Source organism: Argiope bruennichi, chromosome 5, assembly GCF_947563725.1.
Source record: "Argiope bruennichi chromosome 5, qqArgBrue1.1, whole genome shotgun sequence".
In the NCBI taxonomy this organism is placed as follows: domain Eukaryota; kingdom Metazoa; phylum Arthropoda; class Arachnida; order Araneae; family Araneidae; genus Argiope; species Argiope bruennichi.
Genome location: NC_079155.1, coordinates 113,999,117 through 114,020,725, shown reverse-complemented (window position 1 = coordinate 114,020,725; position 21,609 = coordinate 113,999,117). Strand labels below are relative to the sequence as shown.

Here is a 21,609-nt window from a genome sequence, read left to right as displayed (position 1 = left end):
AATAATATTCAATATAATCGAAATTTTCTTTATCTAATGAAATCGCTAACTGTTAGAGTTCTTTCAGTTTCTATATCTGCACTAGTCTTGTTTGCGTTGTGTTAACTTGTGAGACGAAGAAATCAAATTAGTTTTAATATTTGTAATAATACTTTTGAACGTTGGACTATAGATGGAAAACAGTGTACCACAACGTAAGATTCTTTAATTCGGCTTTATTATTTTGAATGTTTTTCCGTTTCTAACTTTAGTATCGCCTAGGTTTACTCTTTCTATTTTTGATCTAACATTGCCTTGAAACTTTTATATAAAAGTGTAGTATGACTACTACTAATATTGGTATGGATCAGGATAAAGAAATAAAAGCTAAGAGCGAAAGTTGTGATGATTCTGAAGATGAAAGCGAAAATTTAGAAGAAAGTCCGTGTGGCCGATGGTTAAAAAGAAGAGAAGAGGTTCAGCAGAGAGATATACCAGGCGTCGATGCTGCTTATCTCGCAATGGACACTGAAGAAGGAGTGGAAGTTGTCTGGAATGAAGTGAAATTCTCAGAAAGAAAGAATTTTAAATATCAAGAGGGGAAAATAAGGGGTGTTTTTGATAGTCTGACCCAATTGGATCATCCAAATATTGTTAAACTCCACAAATATTGGATTGACATGGAATCAGAAAAACCTAGAGTAATTTTCATCACCGAGTACATGTCAAGTGGCTCTCTAAAGCAATTTTTGAAGAAGACAAAGCATAATGTAATAAAGCTTCCTCTCCCGTCATGGAAGCGTTGGTGTTCTCAAATTCTTTCAGCTCTAAATTATTTGCACTCTTGTTCACCTCCTATCATCCATGGAAATTTAACATGTGATACTATATTTATTCAGCATAATGGCTTGATAAAAATTGGTTCTGTTGCTCCTGATGCCATACATCATCACGTGAAGACATACCGAAAGGATTTGAAAAATGTTCATTTTATAGCTCCTGAATATGGTATCAAAACTCTTCCTCTTCTAAGTCATGCTGTTGACGTTTATTCATTTGGGATGTGTGCTCTGGAAATGGCAGCTCTGGAGATACCAGTAAATGGTGATAGTGGAAATCAGGTCACAGATGAAGTGATAAATAAAACAATTGAATCTCTTGAGAATCCTTTACAGAAGGATTTCATCAGAAAGTGCCTTTCTAAAAATCCAGCTGATCGACCTAGTGTCCGTGAGCTGTTGTTTCATCCAATCATTTTTGAAGTTCATTCTTTAAAGCTCCTTGCTGCTCATTCTGTCATAAATTTTGCTTCTTACCAGTCAGATCAGCTCACAGATGAAGCATTGCGTAATAGGTTCAAGCCTCAAGAGGAAATCGTTGCTTTTGTGCCATTGAAAGGGAAGAAGACTGGCCCACAAATCAAGATGTCTGAAATGCAGAAGGTTGAGCTAGAAAAATTTTTGGATGATGTTCGTACTGGGATCTATCCATTGACCGCATATGCTGCTACTCATACACCCATTGTTCAGCGAAGGACTACGTCTCCCGAAATGACTGATTCTGCAAAATCGACATCACCAGAGGCACAAGAAGTGGAAACTCGACGAATTGTAAATATTATGTGCAACATTAAACCCCAAGAACAAGGCCAAAACTTTGTAATGACTATTTTATTAAGAATGGATGATAAAATGAATAGACAGTTGTCATGTGAGGTTACTCAGCAAGATACTTCATGTGGTCTTTCGGAAGAATTGGTCTATCATGGATTTATTAACCGTGAGGATAAAGAGATGGTTTCCAATTTGATTGGTGACACTTTGAGCCGTAGGCATATTCCCGACATGCCACATCCTGCTTATACTGATAACTATGTCGAAGTAAAACAAGATTACTAATATATTTATCCTCTGTTCATATTATATCATTTATTATGTAGTGTAATATACATGTATGATGCATTAATGTGGGGTCAGAGTTATTTCAATATTTTTTAAATGCCTTAATATTTATTTTGAATTCAAAGATTATTAAAGTAAATTTCCCGAAGTGAAAAAGAACTTTTTTCTTTTACTGTTATATCTAATATATTTCAATATGAATTATTTATTAAACTCCTATTATTATTATTTTAATTCATTTATATGCATTTTGGCACACCTCATTTATAATGAATAGGCATTTCTATTATTAAAATAATTGATAATATGGGGAAAGGCTAAATTTTCCAGATCTCCTTTGGAAGTCATATATATATATGTGTGTGTACTAATTTTTGGCTGTAGAAATTTTTCTATTGAAAGTAAACATTTTCATTTAAAATATAGAACATTATTACCCTAATGTAAATAATTGATTGCAAAATTATTACAATTGATATGCATTAATGGTTTATATTTATATATATAAGATTTTTATTCAGGACTTTGGTAACAAATTATAATGCACCCTCGAGGGAAGTTAAAATGATCAACAGATCATACATACACCAAAGTGGTTTTTTTTTTTTTTTTGCATCGAACCTGCTATTGGATAAACATTTGAAAGACATAATTTTTTTACTTATTTGTTAGATTTTTAAAAAATTCTTGATTTTTCATTTATATATTGTATTTTATAAAATAGTTATTTTTTGTTCTTATATCTATTATAAAGAATTGATCTTATATTGGAAGAATTGATCTTTATATCTATAATAAAGAATTGATTAATAAATAATTTTTTAATTGGGCTTTGCTGACTTTAGAACAAACAACCTTTTGCTTTTATTGTCCTTGGACTTTAAATTAATGTGATAAATTTTAAAATGTAATTAAAAAGGAAAGAATTATTTGTTGTTTTTATAGTGGTTGTTTGAGCAGTAATTGAATAGTTTCACTTTAAATGTAAATAATTTATTTATGTCTGTTTGGTACTTAAAAGAAAAAAAAATTATAATATTGGATCTATTAAAATTTTAAACATTTAATATTATCTTTTTATGACATGGGTATAATGGTTTAGTTAAAATATCTCGGAAAACCTTCAGTGTGGAATCAAATTTTCATCCAAAAGAAATATGATAATTCTACAGATTTTTTCCTACTCATTTTGTAATTTAGCTGTATTTTGTTTTTAATAGGGATCAAAATAAGAATGAAATAAGCATATTTAAATAAATTATTTCTCAATAATTAAAAAAAAACACCATACTTACTTTTATTAGTGAATTAATAAATTTCAAAAGTAAAATATACATTTAGATCATCAAACAGAAACAGCTTTCAAAAATTCTAAACACAACAGTAAAATTCTTTCAAGAAAAAAATGATTTTTACATGATGAAATGAATAAAAATGCCAAATAGTAGTTCATTCATATAATATGTTGCCTTTAGAAGTCTATTACTTGGAATGTTTAATATGCATTATAAATTTTAAGGATTTTTAACTCTTTGTGATATTCAAGAGCTGCTGCTGAAAAAGATATTGCTTTCGTACTAACGCTGGAAATTCTGAAAAGAAGGGTAGTTTAAAACATTGCAAGTTCTTTTACAATATTTTTATGTATGTGATTTTATTTTTAGGTTACCAAAGATTTATTAATTATATATTTTGTTTTTTTATTTGTATACCTTTTTATTTGTTTTCTTAAAATTATGTTCTATATTTCAGCCCATGAATTTTATTGCAGTTCCCCCCCCCATCGGCCATTTTTTATTCATGTTAGCATATTTTGAAAATTCCTTCTTATATGTTGAAAAATAATAATTTTTTAATTACTGCTATTGTTTTTAAGCTCATTCATTCAAAGTTATTTGCTTTTAAAATATCGGATTAAAAAGTGAGAGGGGAATCAAAAAAAAAAAAAAAAAATGTTATGATTTGAATTTGCTGATATTTGAATCCTAAATAAACTTTATCTATTAAAGCTGAAAGAATATTTATTGCGGAAAAATAATCTGTGGATTATTGTCCTCTCTTTACATGTATAATTCTAAAATTTCAGTGTACTTTTTGATAGCAACTGAATAAATCTTCTATTTATTATTTGGGAAACTCCATATTTTTTGATGCATTATAGTTTCTTGCATACAAATCATTTGCAGCTTATAAAGATTTCTTGATGAGGATATATGGTACATGCTAATTGTTATAACAATTTTTAATAATTGCTAACTATTTCTTATAGTTTGCATTAATCATTGACAAAAGCATGATGAAATTAATATTTAATTTATAATTAATTACACTAATGGATACTAGAATTTATAGAAAAGTTTTATGATAAAAAATATTGACAAGTTTCAGAATGGTGGGTCCTTTGTATTCAGTCTAATATAATTTACAATTTTTTTTTTATTTCATTCAGATGAAATTAAAACATTAATTATTATTTGTTAACTGTTACCAATAAAAAGCATGCTTTAATAGATACAAGTCTTTTATGAATTATGAGAAGAGGAATTCCACTATCAGGAGAAAATTATTTAGTGTGTCAAATGCAGTTTAGTTAAATTTAATAGTTTTTTTTTAATGCATTTTTTGCTGTAAGTGTTTCATTGTTCCCTTTCCAAATGTGATCTTAAATTTGTATTTTCTATCTTAATATTAAAAAAAATTATTTTTCTGATTGATTAATATTCTAATTTTAAAAATTTTTTTTTATATTCTGAAGGATTTTTAGCTTATAAAGTGAATTTGCCTTATTTAAAAATAGTTGTTTAAAGGGGTTTTTTTTTTTTTTTGTAATACTAATAGTTTTTTTTAATTAATAATAGAAATTCAATAAGTGGTGTATTTATCTGATCAAATATAAAAGATTTTTATATACACTAAGGTCTTACTTTATATATAAGTACTGGTTTAGAATATCATGCAATATCAAACAATTCTGATTAATTATGTTCTGCTTTTTTTAACAATCCTATTGCAGATATGCAATTAAATAGAAATGAAGAATATTATAAGATACATTGGCATAATTTAGATAAATCAAATTAATTAAATCTGCTTTTTGTCATTGTGTTTGAAAGATTGCAAAAGCAACTGTTCTTATACTTACAACTTCTTTCTGCAGATTTTGAGTTATTTTAAATTCCATCCCTAGTATTATGTATAAAAATTCCATATTATTAAAAACTTAATTAAAAAGAGAATATTAACATTTTTTTTTTTATGTATCAACTTTATTGTGCGAGGTATTTATTCCTTTTATCCATTCTAAATGTGATCATTCTCTGATCATCTTTCTAAAAAAAGAAGAAGAAAATGAAGTATTTCATCAATTTATAAAGTTTGTCTGATAAAAATTATTTAAGAAATAAATACTTATAAAATTAAAATCTTGTGTAAACATCACCGACAGTGATTAAGAAATAGGGTCTCTTGGATGTTATGTAAAAGCATTTTAGGATATCTTAAGAAAATGAAGCTAGTTATTGTTTTTTAAAAATCAGAAGATGACTGAAATTAATAGTATTTGCTCAATTATTATAAGTTTAAAAAGTTTAAAATAACTCTGTCTCCTTTTTTTTATGTCATTAAGAATTATTGATGTTTGTTTTTGCTTTATTTTATAAACTATAGGAGAAAAGTAGAACAAAAAACAGTAATTGAATCCCTTAACTATGTGTTTTCTTTGTTGTCTAATAAAATGTCTTCTATTTTGGGAGATTATTGTTTTGATTAACTAATAATCCATTGGTCACTTCAAATGTTCCTTGATTAAAAACTGTTTTTAATCCAAGTAATAATGTAATGTTTGTGAATGGCTTAATTTTAAATTATATGTTTAAAAATGTCATAATTCAATGCATGAGTGGAGCTTGAGAATCACAGTTAGGGGTAAATCAGAACAAGAGATTTAATAATTGCAGTTTACAACATTTCAATTTTACTAATATAAAAAGCTAATTATATGATCTATTTGTCATAACAATGCATGTATTTTGGAAATGAATTTTATATTTTCATTAAGCAATAGAACCAATGTAATAAAATATTTACTGAATTCAAAATGATTTTTCTGGATTATATTTTCTTGTATTATTTATTCTGTCTAAATAGTTTTGTATTGAACTGAACCTTTTTGAAACCTGATTGTTTTTATTTCTTTTTAAGTCATTTTGTATAGCAATCAAAAGTACTTTTCTGAGTTTTCACAACATCCTTCATGTTTGATGTTAAATGCATGTATGAAACAAATTTTATTGAATCTCATTTGTGAAACGTGAAAAGTCATAATGAATTTCAGTTATATCTTTCATTTTTCAATAAAGGCCATAAAACAGTGTTTGATTTTATGGATACAACAAATTCTTAATTACTAAGGCCTTTAAAAAAAATTTATATTTTGTAATAACTTGCAAAAATATATGGATTGTTAAGATGGCTAATAGTTTTTACCCTTATTGGTAGATTAGTTTATGTATTACTTATAATTTAATTAAATAAGCATTTCTTTGAATACTTTCTATAATTAATTTGCAGCTGCTTAGAATTTACCTATTTTTTTAAGAGAATATACAAATTTCCTATTAAAAATTTTTCTTCCTCAAACTGAGATTTAACTTTAATCTCATAGTATTTTTCTAACATCTTTAAAATAAAGCCTAGGATAGTTTTGGAGAGTATGCTTACGAAATATTATGCAAAATTAAAATTGCATTAAGGCTTATCTTTGTACATTGTGAAAAAAATCATTAAAATTGGGAAAATTAGAAAATCTACTTGTTATGAATGTTATAATATTGCAGCATCTATTTGTGCTAAAATTCATTTCTTAACTAGTTAATTTCCAATTTTTTCTTTATTATATTATAATGCTTTTCTTTTTAAATAGTTTTCAACTTGTGATTATATTGCGTTTCCTATTTGTTTTCATTGTGATGTTTCAAAGTTTTTACACAAATATGAATTAGTTCATTTGTTGTGAACAAATATTGTTTATTGGTAATTTCTTTCTTTATAGTTGAAAATATTATATTAACAAGGTGATATACATTTGGATTTTTTTAAATGAAAAACTTTATTGTTATTGTTTATTTTTGTAATTGCTATTGAAATTCATTATTATTGTTAAATATCATGTTAATCTACTTATCTATTTTGTTCCTTGAATCTTTTTAAAATTGCAAAAAATTATTATTTAAAAAAGTTTGAAAGATTAAATCTGCCATGACACATTGATATAATGCAAATATAAATGTATATGAAGGACTTTAAATGTATTATTTTTGAACTATTTATTTGTAGTTTTATTATCTGAAATAAAAATATTAAGCTGTAAACTTTATTCTGTTGTTTCATTTTTCTTGATATATATTATAATAAATTTTTTAAAATATATGTGTTGATTTTTAATGCATTTTTATATATCAGATGTTTACTATGCATTGGTGTCCAAAATTACATTTTCCAAATAATTTTAAAATTATTTATTAAATGTTTTAAAAAGTGAAGCTATAGGCAATTTGTAAAATGTAAATGAATAGACATTTGTGATGATGTGTTTTTGTAAAAACAATTTATTTATGAATTTCATCTGGAAAATTGTTTTTCTATCAACAAAAAGAAAGAAACTGGAATTATTTAATCAATTGGTTGAGATAAATTTGTCATCGATAGGCTTGAAGCAAAGCAATTTTAAACAGATGATGATTGATGATTAGGAGTATTTTGAATGCTAGCTATATAACTAATTCCAAACTTCAGATATTGGCAACAAAAAAATCATTAAATGCACAATGCCTTGGAAATTGATGATTGAAATGGTTTGTTGGGCACTGGCATTTAAATTTCAAATATTTTCCTAATTAACTATGAACTGACTCTTTGCATAGAAATTTTTCTCTTTGCATTTTTAGGTTTGGACACCAGCAATGTGTGTATCCTTATTCCTAATGATCAAGTTATCTTCACTGATGAACCAAAATTCAATTTATAGAAATTTTTTTTCTATTAATGAAGATGCAATTACTTATATTTATACTATGAAAAATTGGTGTTTGCTATCAGTCCATCAGCGTGAGGAAAAGTAATCCTTTTGATGGAAGTGACATTTTGGCATAAAAATACATTATGTTGAATACTGCATGGCTTTGATGCCGCTATTCTGTTAATGCATAGCACTACATGGATGAAATTCTAAACTCTGTGTTAGGCTTTATCTGGGAGGTGCTTGAGTTTTTTTAGTATTATTATTATTGTTATTTAACAATATCAGCAAATCACACAAAGTTCTAGGAGCCTTAATTGTATTATTTTGAAACATTGCTTATTTGCTAAATCTGTGAATGGTTTTTCTCAAAGCAGAAAGTGTTCATAAAATAATGTGACTACTATCAATGTGTTTGGACTTAAATCCCATAGAGTATATTTGAATGATCTAGTAAAAGCCATTATTCAATTTCTACTTTGACACTACCCATTAGGCTTTTTCCTGTTAAAAGGTCTCAGATTTTTTCACTATAAAATTTGATCTAATCCGTTATTTGCATGAAAACTTGTGAAGCATTTTTTTTTCTCTACATTTCATATTATAGAAACAAATTGTTGTATTTTGCTGGTTTTGATTGATAATAATGAAAAATGTATGAATGAAAATTCTTTATTCCTATTCATTTCATTATATTATTGTTAATTCATTGTTTCTGAAAAATTTCATTATAATATGCTGATCATTATTCGAGATATATATTTTGTATTTGTATCCTTAATTTTGGACATCAATGTATACAGGTTTTAAAGTATTAAAAATCCATACCAATGCATATAGATTTATATTTGATGCCTTTCAAATATAATACATTGCTTATATATATATTATCAATTGAGAAGTTTATTATGTGAATTATTTTCAAAGTAATATGAAAAAGATAGTTATTATTTTAATTACATTAAAAAAATAAAGATTTTTAAAACAATAGAAACTTAAAATTTTCTGTTACAAATTAATTTTGATATTGTGATTATAATTTATTTTTCTTATGAAATAATCTGAAAAAATTTTTTAGCAGATGTGTTGCTTTTCTATTTTAATTGTGATAAAAAAAGAGAGAGATTCTATAAATGCAGTTAGCCATAATTTTCATATTATGTGGAAGGAAGTAAATTCCATAATTTTTCAAAGTTATGATCACTGAGTTTTCAAAAAAAAAATATAAAGTTTATTAAAATGGATTTTTATATAAATTTCTATTGAAGATTAGTCCTATTTTGCTGTGATATCTTATTTAGCAGGAACTATTAAGTTTTAATTTTCATTTAAAAATTATTACGATTTTTTTTTTAATTTGAAATTTTAAGAGGGTCTGGATTTGCAGATTTGTATGCTCTTGACAAATTTCAATGTGAAGCATTAGTTTTGGTTGGGAACTTTTTAACACTGCTGTCTAATTTATTTTGTATATTTTTTATATATAAGTATTAATTCTTTTACTTTAATTTACCAAGTGGCCACTTATTTTCATAGAATAACTTTAAACTTAAAGAAATAAGCTTTTAAGCATTTGTTATCGGAGCTTTAAAAATCTAAAAAAATATTTTATCTGAGAAATTAAAAAATATGTAAATAAATATAAATAGGTTGCTTCTGCATCAATTTGTTTGAAATTATTTTAGACTTTATTCTCATAATATTAATTTTTAGATCAAAATTAACAACAAATTTAAAAAAAAAAACTACTTTTTTTTTGCTTACATTTTTAAAATGTCATATTAGAAAAGATTTTTTTATATATATAAAATAAGTAATAACAAGGGCAAATAAGCTACAAGAACTTTCATTATTATATATTAACCAAAGAGTGCATTTGTGGAAATAAGAAATATTCTATTTTTCCTTACAGATTGTCCTGGTGTTGAGAGTGAAATTGCTGGGAAAGCAGAAGCATGTGCTGGTTGCCCAAACCAAAAGATATGTTCAGCAGCAAAACCTAGTGAACCTGATCCTGGTATTAAATTCCTATTTTTGTATTAAATATTCATTCTTTAATCTGAAATTATTTTTCTTATCTTCCTTTATTTCCCCAATTCTTAGCAACTTAAATTATTCTTTTTTTCTTCAAAAAAATTAAAAGTTATTTTTCTTTATAATATGATACACTGATGCCTGTCTTCAGTATAAAATTTTTAGCAGAGGTAAAACTTTTTGTATTGGATAACTCCACATTTTTTTTTTGTGTGTGTGTGTGTGTGTGTGTACCTAGAATTGAAATCAATATAACTTGCACTTAAAATAATATGCTTCCAATTAAAAAGATAAAATATTTGATTCCTTTTCATTTTGTGTATAATATTGATATATCTGTGTTAAATATTGATGCTTTTTTTTAATGAAAAGACATTTAAAAATAGAAAAATTTTAGATGTTAGTATCTCTATTGAAACTTTTAATAATTTCACTTGCATTCAGTAATAGAAAAAAAAAAACTTAATTTTTTTATATGTATATATATAATTTTCACATTCTCTGAATTTGTATAGTATATATATATTAGGTTCCCATAATTTTCTTTTTTGATGTAATAAATACATGATTGATTCAAATGTTTGTAAATGAAGCCTGTTGGCTGATATGTAATATATATTTATCTTTGGAAAACTTGGGGATTTGATTTGAAATAATAATGTGATATAATTTGATAATCAATATTCATTTCAAAGGAAATTTTTAATCAATCATGAAATTGTAAACATTTTGAACATTGCATTTTAGTGTTTAATTGTTAACATTCCTTTTTTTTTTTTTTTTCAGACATTGATGTCATAAAACAAAAAATGTCTTCAGTTAAAAATGTGATTTTAATTTTATCTGGTAAAGGAGGTGTTGGTAAAAGCACTTTTACTTCTATGTTGGCTCAAATATTATCAGAGGATGATACCAAAACAGTAAGTAAATATTAAATTTATATAAAATCCATTGAAGAAAATTTTTCTTCATCTTCTTTTACACTTTAAATATTATGTTTTTCATTGTAAAGAAAAAATTTTATAAAGTTCATTTTTTTTTGTTATATTAAATATAAAGATAATTTTTAAATTGCTTTGTTGTACACTGTGTGGTTTTAATTTTATTAAAGTGATGAATTTGAAACAAATTAAATATGAAAAAAAAAATTTGAAATTGTTGATTTTTAATATTATATTTTAACATTTGTTCCTTCTTGAGGTTATTGTTATATGTATGTATGCATGCTTATTTTATATACTTTACAAGCTTCTTTAAAACTCAGTGCATTATTCTTTAAATCTCAACACATTATTTAGTATCCATCTAGCTAGATTTAGACTGAGGTATTTGCCCCTTGTATTTTGAAATTTCTAATTATTTGGAGTATTTTTTTAAACGTAGATCTAAATATGTAGCATATGACTCTTTATTATGAAATGATAGTATCTGCACAGTTAATTCAATCACTGTGTGCCGGTAGATTGTCATTTTTTTAAATACATTATATAGTTTTGCATAAGTTAAGTAAAAAAATCTATATACAAATATTTTTAAATATTTATATCTTCTAATTTTTGATGTTGTTGTATATATTCAGTTCTACTGCCTCTTCATTGAGACCAAATATTATTCAAAAATTTTAGATTTTATAAAAGATTTATTTTTAAAGAAATAATTGAATTCAGATGTGAATACAATAACAAATAATATATTCATTTTATTTGAATGGGTAATTTGAGCCCTTTATGTGCACACATGTGCAGTCATTATATGCAGTAATATGTTCATATCTTCTGAAATGTATGCATAAAGAAAACCTCTTTCTTCTGAATACTAAGAAATCTTTCTTACTCTAACAGATACCTCTGAAGTATATGTCTTCCTTTCCTTTTGTATATCCTATTTCTTTTGCTTATATTCTTCTATATATTTTGTGCCTGATTATTTTTAGCATTTGACCATGTTTTTTTTTTTTTTTTTTTTTTTTTTTTATAAATATATTTTAAAAAACTTTTTTTGAAGATTATTCTGAAACTGAGCAAGGTCATCTGCATCTAGAATTTCCACTAATCTTAGCCATTTTTTTTTATTTGAATGTGTTCTAAAATTTCGGTTCTGTAAAGAATAATTTGAATTATTTGTAAATATAAAAATGCAGTTCCGGTGTTTAAAAAAATTCTAGAAATGTTGAGGAATAGCAGTAATTGGAAAGTTACAGTTTTATTAAAGATATTTTATTGTGTGAAATGTAAAAACACGGCCTTTATTTATGACTTGGCTTTATTATACATAAAATTAGAGTGCATGATCTATTATTTTATCTTATTAAATATGAAATCATTGTTCATTATAATATTAATTGTATAATATTTCATTTTAGGTTGGAGTCATGGATATTGATTTATGTGGACCATCAATGCCTAGGATATTTGGAGTAGAACAAGAACAGGTATTTAAATAATGAAATAATTAATTGAAGGATATTTTGTTTTTATTTAGATGTTATTAATTGTACTATTTTATTCTTTTCTTATCAAAATTATGTTACAGACATCTGATTGTTATTGCTAATAATATTTATTAATAATTATATGTATAAATACTCCAAAATCATTTTAAACAAATATTTAAAACTTATTTTTTCTATCTCATTATCAAAATATGATTTTAAGAAATGAAAAAATTCAATGAAAAATATTTTCCTCTATTAATAATTATATTTTACGAATTATTTGTTTCACCATATAAAGAATTAACTTTGAACCTTTCATTGTCTTCCCAATTTTAAATGGGAGCTAAGAATATTTTTTATTAGATGATTTTAAATTTGCTTACTTGTCAGTTTAAAAAAGGGCAGAAATTTTTCAAATTTAGATTTGTTTTTCCAATCCTTTTTTTTATATATATATACATAATTGCAAACATTTGCCACTAAATGCATTGATAATTAACTAAACATTTTATAACCAACATTTTTAAAATTACTTATTCTATTAATCATCTAATTATACCCAATGTTTGGAAATAATTAAAGATTCCTTAATAAAAAAATTCTATAATTGCTGAATTCTTTTTAGAGATCAGTTACTTATTTAATGCAAACTTATTATACTCTATGATTGATATGTTCAGCATTTGGAAATGTATTATTAACAATATTCTCAAAATATGTCGGAACTGTAATTAAACGTTATCTTTAAATCCCTATGAAAAATATATTTTTACTCTAAAAAATACACAATAACTCGTTTTTAAAGAAATAGAAATGCTATCATGCTGCCAGAACTACTTTAAGGGAAATTTCATTACAAAAAACAGTAGAAGATTATTTTGTTGCCTCTTAACTGTTTATTTTTTTATTAAAATGAATAATTAATGACCTTGTGCAGTAAAATTCTGATTTTAATGACTAGTTGTAACTGAGAAATATCGATAGTATCTTTTATTCTTTTGCAACAAAGAAAAGAATTACGATTATAAAGACACCTTTGTATCACTTATAAATTCAAGGTATGATTATGTTTCGAATATTTTTTCAAAATAAGTTTTCATTGACACATATTATTCTTTAAAATATTAAATTTTGTAAAGTACAGAAGTGCTGTTTATGACCAACATTTAAGTGATATTTTAAAATAAAGAAACATTATTTTCTCCTGGTTGATATTTGCCATTTCTTTTCAGTTCTCATAGAATTAATTTAGACGATATTTTAATTTTATAAGTATTCTCAGATGCTGTTAAATGAGAGAGCATCACTGCTCATAAATATTTTATAAATACCCTATTAAATTTAGCACATTATTATTTTATTTTTTTATTATTCAGGTTCATCTAAGTGGCTCTGGTTGGTCTCCTGTAGTAAGTTATATATATGTATATAATAAACCTTTCTAATTTCTATTAATATTGTTTAACATTTTCTTGAAGCACAATTTTATTGATTTATTTTAATATATACTATTGGGATATTAGATTTTATCATAATATGAATTAATGCAATATTAAGTAAAACCATTAAAAGTTTTCAAAAAGAAATCAAAAATCAGTTTCTTAAAAATAAATTTTTAGTGTATATTTTTAAACAATCTAAGCTATCAAATTGGCATAGATATACTTTGAAGGATGGAAATATGCATCTTATTGTGATTTTTTAAAAAATTTACTTACAATTAAAAATCAAGCGATATTTTGACATTTTTCTGCGATAATTTCTGAAAATATTTCTCCGTAAAAATAATTTGTGCATTATCATAAAATTAAAAAAAAAAAATTGTCTTTTCCATGATACCAATTATTTTTCAGTATAATTATTTTCTCTTTTAAAATAAATTTTAAGAAATGTTTTAAGCATATTTCTCAACAGTCCATTTCATTGTTGAAGTGAATTCAATTTGTTTTCCTTTTTGTTACTAATATGTCATCCTGACTAAATTATGACTTGTTTTCTCATTATTGATGATCAAGATCAGATAATTTGACTTATTTTTCTATGTTGAGTACATTTCAATATAATTAGCATATTGTTATGGAAAGTAGTAGCAGGAAGCCTTTAAAGAATGCTCATCTTTAAATACTGTTTCTCTTTCCTGTGATTTAATTGGATGTATAAATATAGTATATAGGATGCCTAGTACAATGAAAAGAAAAATAGAAGAAGAAAAAATAATGTATCTTTCAAAAATTTGAAATTTAAAAATATTATGCTTAGGTAACCTTTACAAAATTAAAATAGTCATCAAAAGGACTACCTAAGAATAATCAAATTAAAGTCACTCTTTTATTCTAATAATTTTCTTTCTATTATTATTATAACTGATTTATTTTACATGGTTTTTTAAATTAAATTTCAGAATTGTTTTTAATTTTCTAAACTTTACTGATTCAGTTATTTTTATTGAATACAAAATGTTTTTGGTCATGTATTAATTTTATATTTTCTTAAATTGTTTTTCTTTACGGACAAGCATGATAAAAGAATTAGGAATAAATATTGACTTCTAGTTAATTGTAAAACTGACATTCAGTTTTTCTCTAGTTTGTTGAAGAGAATCTATGTGTGATGTCAATTGGTTTCCTACTTAAAAGTCCTGAAGAAGCTGTTATATGGCGAGGACCTAAAAAAAATGGTGAGCTTTCTAGAGAATTCTTTCATGTAGATGAAACATAAACTGTTACAGTTTTCAAAATATATTCAATTAAATAGAATTTTAATGTTCTTCAACTTGCTAAATAAAATTTTTGTACTGCGTTTTTATGTAAAGTTTTGAAAAAATGCAATTAATATACATTGTAATAGAGCTATGATACTGTATATTTTGTTTTTTTTTCCTTTTATGTAAAGTTTTAATTACTGTTTTGTTAATTTATATTTTATGATACTGTAATAACCTGTAATATTATTAACCTAATATTATTACCCTGTAATAATATTATGCTTTTTTTTTTAGAAATTTTATTATAGCATATATAGCTATGCTATAACGCTAGCGTAACTATAGTTAGCAATTTTTTTTTCATTCATAATTAAATTTTTTTTTCAATTTATTTCTATTTATTTACTTTGAGTATATATTTTTTTTAAAAATGTATGTAAAGTTGACACTGTATGATCATTTTTAATTTTAAAAAATGAATTGCTTCTTCACTTTTATTTTTACTGTGCCCAATTTTTGAAGATGAAATTTGAAAAATCAATGCATTTCTATTATACAGGTCTAATCAAACAGTTTCTAAAAGATGTTGATTGGGGAGAATTGGATTATTTATTAATTGATACACCTCCTGGAACATCAGATGAACACCTTTCAATTTCTCAGTATCTCCAAGATACTAATTTGAAAGGAGCTATCATTGTTACAACACCACAGGTAATTTATTTATTTTTACTTTCTCTACTACAAGGATATCTGTTTTTAAACATTCTTCTTTAAAAAGTTGAAATCTTTAAAAAGGAATTCTATAGAAAATTTGCTTTTTTGAAAATAAAAATTGTAATGTATTTTTGTAAACCTTGGCTTTTTTCCCCCCCACTTTGCTTCCTTAAGTGGATTGTGCAAGCTGTTTGAATGAAATTTGTTCACAAAACACGAATATTTTATATAAAAATTTGAACACTTCCATGTATTATTAGAAAAATAATTTTTTTTTTTCTTTTTAAATATTCCCTTTACAGGAAGCATCACTATTAGATGTACGTAAGGAAATAAATTTTTGCAAAAAGGTGAAACTAGAAATCCTAGGTGTAGTAGAAAATATGAATATGTTTGTGTGTCCAAAGTGCAAGGTAAACAAAATTTGTTCAATTTATTTTATATATATATATATATATATATTAAATTACTTCTTTAAGCTTAAAACATAATAATTTAATATTCTATTTTTGTCTTTCTTGTTGAATTGGTGAGACCAGATATCTTTTATGCAGAAAGTGCAACTTAGTTTTTTTTTTCTCATTATATTGCATGAATGAGAAGCTATTTCTACATTCATAAAATTGCAATTTACCAATTTCAGCACAATGTAATGATTAACTTCTCAATATACAAATATTTTAGTTCTCTTCTAGGCTTCCGATATAATTTATTAGAAACATATTGTTTTCAGATGTTTTTAAAGAGTATCTGTATTTTGATGTTTGATTTATAATAAAATCTTCTAATCAGGAAATATTTTGTTTATTCTAAATTTCTTAATAAAAAAACTTCTTAAGTGATTTTTTTATTGTTAAAATTCTTCTGTCTTAGAAGGGGAGGAGGATCAGAAAATCCATAGCATTCATGAATTTATAGTGCTGATTTGTATCTTTATTAAAGCTTATGATATATGTTGTTTTTAAAATTAAATGTACTTTTAATTCTGAAGCCATTCTAGCTTATTATATTACAATATTAAATTTCAATTATTTAAGATATTTAGTAAAAATTGAATTTATTTATGGATTTTATATTTTTTCAGCATTCATCAGAAATATTCCCTGCAACCACAGGCGGTGGACAGAAAATGGCAGAGGAAATGCAGGTTCCTTTTTTGGGAAAAATTCCTTTAAACTCTCAAATAGGTTAGTGTACTTCTGATAATTAATATATTAAAACTTAAATAGGAATTATCTTTTATGTAATTTTTTTATTGAAACTTTATAAATTAATGCCATCTATTTCAATTTTTACTTGAATCACTTGAAAAAAAATACATGTTTGAAATCCATGTAATGAGATTATTAATTTTATAAAAATATCTATACAATTTCATATGAGGTTAGACCATTAAAAGGGGAATATTACTTTATGAACTCATTAATATAGAATGCAGGAGTGAAAAGAAAGTACTTTTGGCATTACTTCCTAACATACTGCATGTGCTGATTAGCAGTATATAAATATTCCTCTTCAGATAGCTATGAATACTTTCTATAACTCCAAATGTGATAAAATTTGAACTAATTGAACAATAATGTGTGCTAAAATTTATTAAAGAATAATGTGTGCTAAAATTTACTAAAGAAAAATTAGCATAAAAATCTAGGCATAGGTGGTGCAGTAATGCACAAAAACTACACACAACCTTATGTCATAGGGAGGGAAATCTGGTGAATGAGTAAGCCATTTATTGAAAAATAATGGTTGATTGCCCGCACATCTATGAAATGCTGTCTTGGAACTGCTTTACACGATAGTGAATATAAGGTGCAGTATCCTGCATGAAAATGTCTTGTAGGCATCCACAATGTTAAAATTGTGAAATTACAAAATTCCTCATCATATCTCCTTACCCTTGTCCTGTGATGGAACAAGTTCGGATTCCATTTGCAGTTATCTCTTTAAAAAATATATATGGTCCAATGATAAAAGTAGCTATGAAATCACACAATGTTGTCATTTTTTCAGAATGAGGTTTATTTCTGGATATTGTGAGTGTTTTCCATTGTTTGACAATTGTTTTGTCATTTTAACACCCACAATTGTTGAATTAAAAATAGGGGCTTCATCATTCTACGGAATGTTCTTTTTCAGATCACGTTAACCACTTTTGTAAGAAAAATTGTAGTGCAAAAATTGATGTTCTTATTACTTTCTCTATTATTGTTTTCAAAACTAATACTATTCTTTAAATCAATCAAGTAAATTATTCGGAAAGTAAATTTTAACATTTATCAAACATTTTTGAGAGGCAATTTTCAGTACAAAGTACTTGAGTAAAGGATAAAATGTTGAAAATACCATTTTCAAAGGAAAGGGGAAAAGAAAACAAGTGCCACCTGTTGATCAACTGAGATTTCTTTTAAAGATGAACAAGAATTTTTTTTAAAGCAATGTTGCAAAAGACATTTCTTGAATTGAACTATACTTTGCTTCAAATAGTCCCTTTATTAAACCAAAAGTCTTACATTTAGAATCAGATGTTAAATTTTTGATATTTTAACAGAAGTAATTGAATTGCTTTTCATATCTAGTACAATCTAGTAAATTTCAGTGAATGTATCAATGCATTTAGTCATGCATATTGTATGCACATTGTATCATGTGTATACAATATCAAGCTGTAGCTTGTATTGTATGAAGATTTTCATACCTAATTCAGGATAAAGGGCTATTAACAAATACTAACAACATACAAATTGCCACTGAAATATAAATTGTAATGAACCAACAGGTATTGTAAAAAAAAATAATAAATTTTATAAATTATTGAAAGTAGTAATATGGGCTTAAAGGGCAAAGTGCCATTGATACTCAAAATGTGAATGATTAAATATTATGTGTTGGCAGTTGCTCAGATGTGATCAGTTCAAGATCTATTATTCTCCATCCTGCAAATAAACAAACAAAATTATATATTTCAAAAGATGTGCATTCAGCACAAGAAGTTGCTATATAAGTAAGCAGATTCTCAATACCCTTGGCTGTGTAATAAATGAGCATAGCTAATTGATCCTACTATTCAAGAGAAGATGTATTTCCTTTTTGAGAATTCTGTACATAATAGATCTATTATACATGGTTCATAATACTTGTATTTTTTATTTGCAGTCATCCCAACATTCAATTTTACAAGATGTGATAGTAACATTGTAAAGTTTTCTTTATAATGCTTAAGAAAATAGTGAATTGGAAAATTTTGACACTTTTTTTATTAAGTACAGAAAATTCAGACTAATCAATCTGTTGTAAACTTACCAGACAGAAAACCTAGAATTTGAATTAAATTTTGCATTTTTTCGGTTAAACCAACATTTTATGCATTTGAAACTATATAAATTTCTATAATTCTATATGTTTTGTATTCTCAACATTTTGAGCATTATTCTAGATTGTACTCATATGATATATAGATTTACTTTCTGTATTAATCATTCTATTGAAAAAAATATCGCTATTCTACAAATGACTTTAAGAAAATTATATAAAGGTTTCTTTCCTAAAAAGCATTCCCTTTAAAACATTTATTTTTGGTGCCACATCATTTTTTTTTTCAATATTTGTTTCATAATATTATAAACATAATAGTAATAGAGAGAATACAATGCCAAAAAGTGATTACTTCATAATCAAGTAAAATTATTTCCTTTTTTTAGGAAAAGGCTGTGATGAAGGTCGTTTATTTACCAAAGAAAGTGATTTTATCGCAAAAGATATTTTAAAATCTATTTCAGAGAGTAAGTAATTAAATAATAATTTCATAATTGAGTCCATATTACTAAATATTGTTTTGATTCTGATTTTTTTTTTTTTTTTTTTTTTTTTTTTGTAGGCATTTTGAAGACTATTGAACCATAGAAAAGCCAATGTGCAATCTGCCTGAATTTATATAAATGTATAAGTTTCATATTTCACTTTGCAAATAAATAGCTTCATCTCTCGCTGCTAATTTTTTCATGCCTTGTTATTTACTTAATTTATTTTATATCATTAGATAAAGTCTTAAAATTATGATTTTCAAATAAATTTTATAAGTATTACACACAATTAAAATATTTTTAATAACATCACATTTCACAATGAAATTATTTTACAACAGGCATTTGATGTGGAATGATATATTAACATCACCTTAATTTGTTACAAATTAGAGGCTAATGCAAGACTTTGCTTTATCTACCATATAAAGATGAATGTATATATGTGTATACAAATATCCAATTTTAAATTTAAAACTTCTGAATATCTTATGATGGCTCACCATACCACGTCTTAAAATCTTGAAGAGTTTTTGGAAATATCTTTTGAAAGGCAGCTAAATTACACATTTTCGGTCTAATGCAATTTAAAACATAGGATAAATCAGTGCATAAACTTTTTCTATTCAGTCTCTTATTTTCATGGGGAAAAAATTTCAAGATTTCAAAATTGAACTCATTTATCCTTTTATTATTTAATATAATAAAATGAAATATTTATTATGATTATGAACAGGGAAAAAATATTAAAGTGAATGTGGAATATTTTAAGTCAAGATTATTTTATAAATTATTTCTACTCATTAATATTAAAAGATTTGAAACAGAAAATGCTGCAGATTTTTGCATTTCAAAATTTTTCTTTTATCTTCATAGTTTAAGATGCTTTACGATAGATGAATTTCAAAATAATTTGGGAGACTATTTAAAAGGCCAATAGTAATTTACTGCTTATTCTCTCTATCAAATTTCATAATTTTAATATTATCAAATTTACTTTTTTGTGATATAGTAGCTGAAATCTCTACTTATTATAAAGATAAATATGTACAAGTGTTGACAGTCTGCATCTACACTGTTGACCAAGAACTACAAAATGTGGTTTATATATACTTTTAAGGCAGAAATACATAACAAGGATCAATTGCTTTGAAATTTTAATTCAAAATTAAGTGAAACTTTGATGTTATATTCTACATAACTTTTGAAAGTATTGCTTCAAAAAATTATTCATCAAATTACATTAATTTTTTTTATGTATATTTTTATTTTTAATTAATGTTCTAAGCTTATTTTATAACAATGTATTTAACTGTTATAGGAAACTCAAAACATTTTTATTGTCAATACTAATATTTTGCCAAGGAATTTTTTGTTGATAATCAAAATAAGACGATTTGTATTATTTTTCAATGTAATGTAGATTTCATTATAAATAGCATGTTTGCTTTTTTAATTTGTTATATTTACAATTAAGGTTTAATTTCAGAACTAGATAGTAATTAATAGTAAAATTATTTTTTTTAAATCTGCCCATTTCTAAACATGCTTCAGCTTTTTGATATAATTGAATGTATAAAGATATTAATTTAAAATTAGAGAAATATATAGCACAATATCCAGAGATAAAGAATATTTTCTCTGAAGTTTTAATTCAAATTTTGTGTAAACATCAATTTTCAAAATATCTCAAGATACAAGTTACATCATTACTAATAACTAAATAAAGCATTTGTTGAAATATTAATAATGATAACATATTCTTGCATCTATTTTGAAATTATAAATATGTTTCTATAAGAATTTTAGGTACAAAATATTCTGCACTTTGAATACATTGTTTTAAAATTAATCAATTGATTGAAAGCAAATACACTTTTAAAAAACTATTTATTCAACAAAATTACATTTGTATATTTTATGAAGATATCACACAAAAAAAACTGATATTCAAATAATATGACTTTCATGCACAGGTTAAAAAGTTACTGTAAACACTAGCACTTTTCAGTAATTTTAAA

General features: G+C 24.8%; 2 protein-coding genes across 2 annotated transcripts; both read left to right on the top strand.

The window, feature by feature from the left end:
* Positions 1-56: 56 nt before the first annotated feature.
* LOC129968606 (cytosolic Fe-S cluster assembly factor NUBP1 homolog) lies at positions 57-19,779 on the top strand. Its single transcript, XM_056082668.1, has 11 exons — positions 57-194; positions 9,809-9,913; positions 10,717-10,850; positions 12,293-12,361; positions 13,741-13,773; positions 14,951-15,041; positions 15,628-15,782; positions 16,088-16,198; positions 16,870-16,972; positions 19,487-19,567; positions 19,663-19,779. The coding sequence occupies exons 1-11, from the start codon at positions 173-175 to the stop codon at positions 19,686-19,688; spliced, it is 930 nt and encodes a 309-aa protein (XP_055938643.1). The 5' UTR covers positions 57-172; the 3' UTR covers positions 19,689-19,779.
* LOC129968605 (nuclear receptor-binding protein-like) lies at positions 201-6,939 on the top strand. The gene has a single exon (XM_056082667.1). The coding sequence runs from the start codon at positions 321-323 to the stop codon at positions 1,875-1,877; it is 1,557 nt and encodes a 518-aa protein (XP_055938642.1). The 5' UTR covers positions 201-320; the 3' UTR covers positions 1,878-6,939.
* Positions 19,780-21,609: the final 1,830 nt, after the last annotated feature.

Bases quoted from the DNA above. Each gene is read 5' to 3' on its own strand.
- LOC129968605 (XM_056082667.1), top strand. From the start codon at position 321: ATGACTACTACTAATATTGGTATGGATCAGGATAAAGAAATAAAAGCT.
- LOC129968606 (XM_056082668.1), top strand. From the start codon at position 173: ATGGAAAACAGTGTACCACAAC. The intron at 16,199-16,869 runs GTAAACAAAATT...ATATTTTTTCAG, and splicing joins TTGTGTGTCCAAAGTGCAAG to CATTCATCAGAAATATTCCC. The intron at 19,568-19,662 runs GTAAGTAATTAA...TTTTTTTTGTAG, and splicing joins TTTAAAATCTATTTCAGAGA to GCATTTTGAAGACTATTGAA.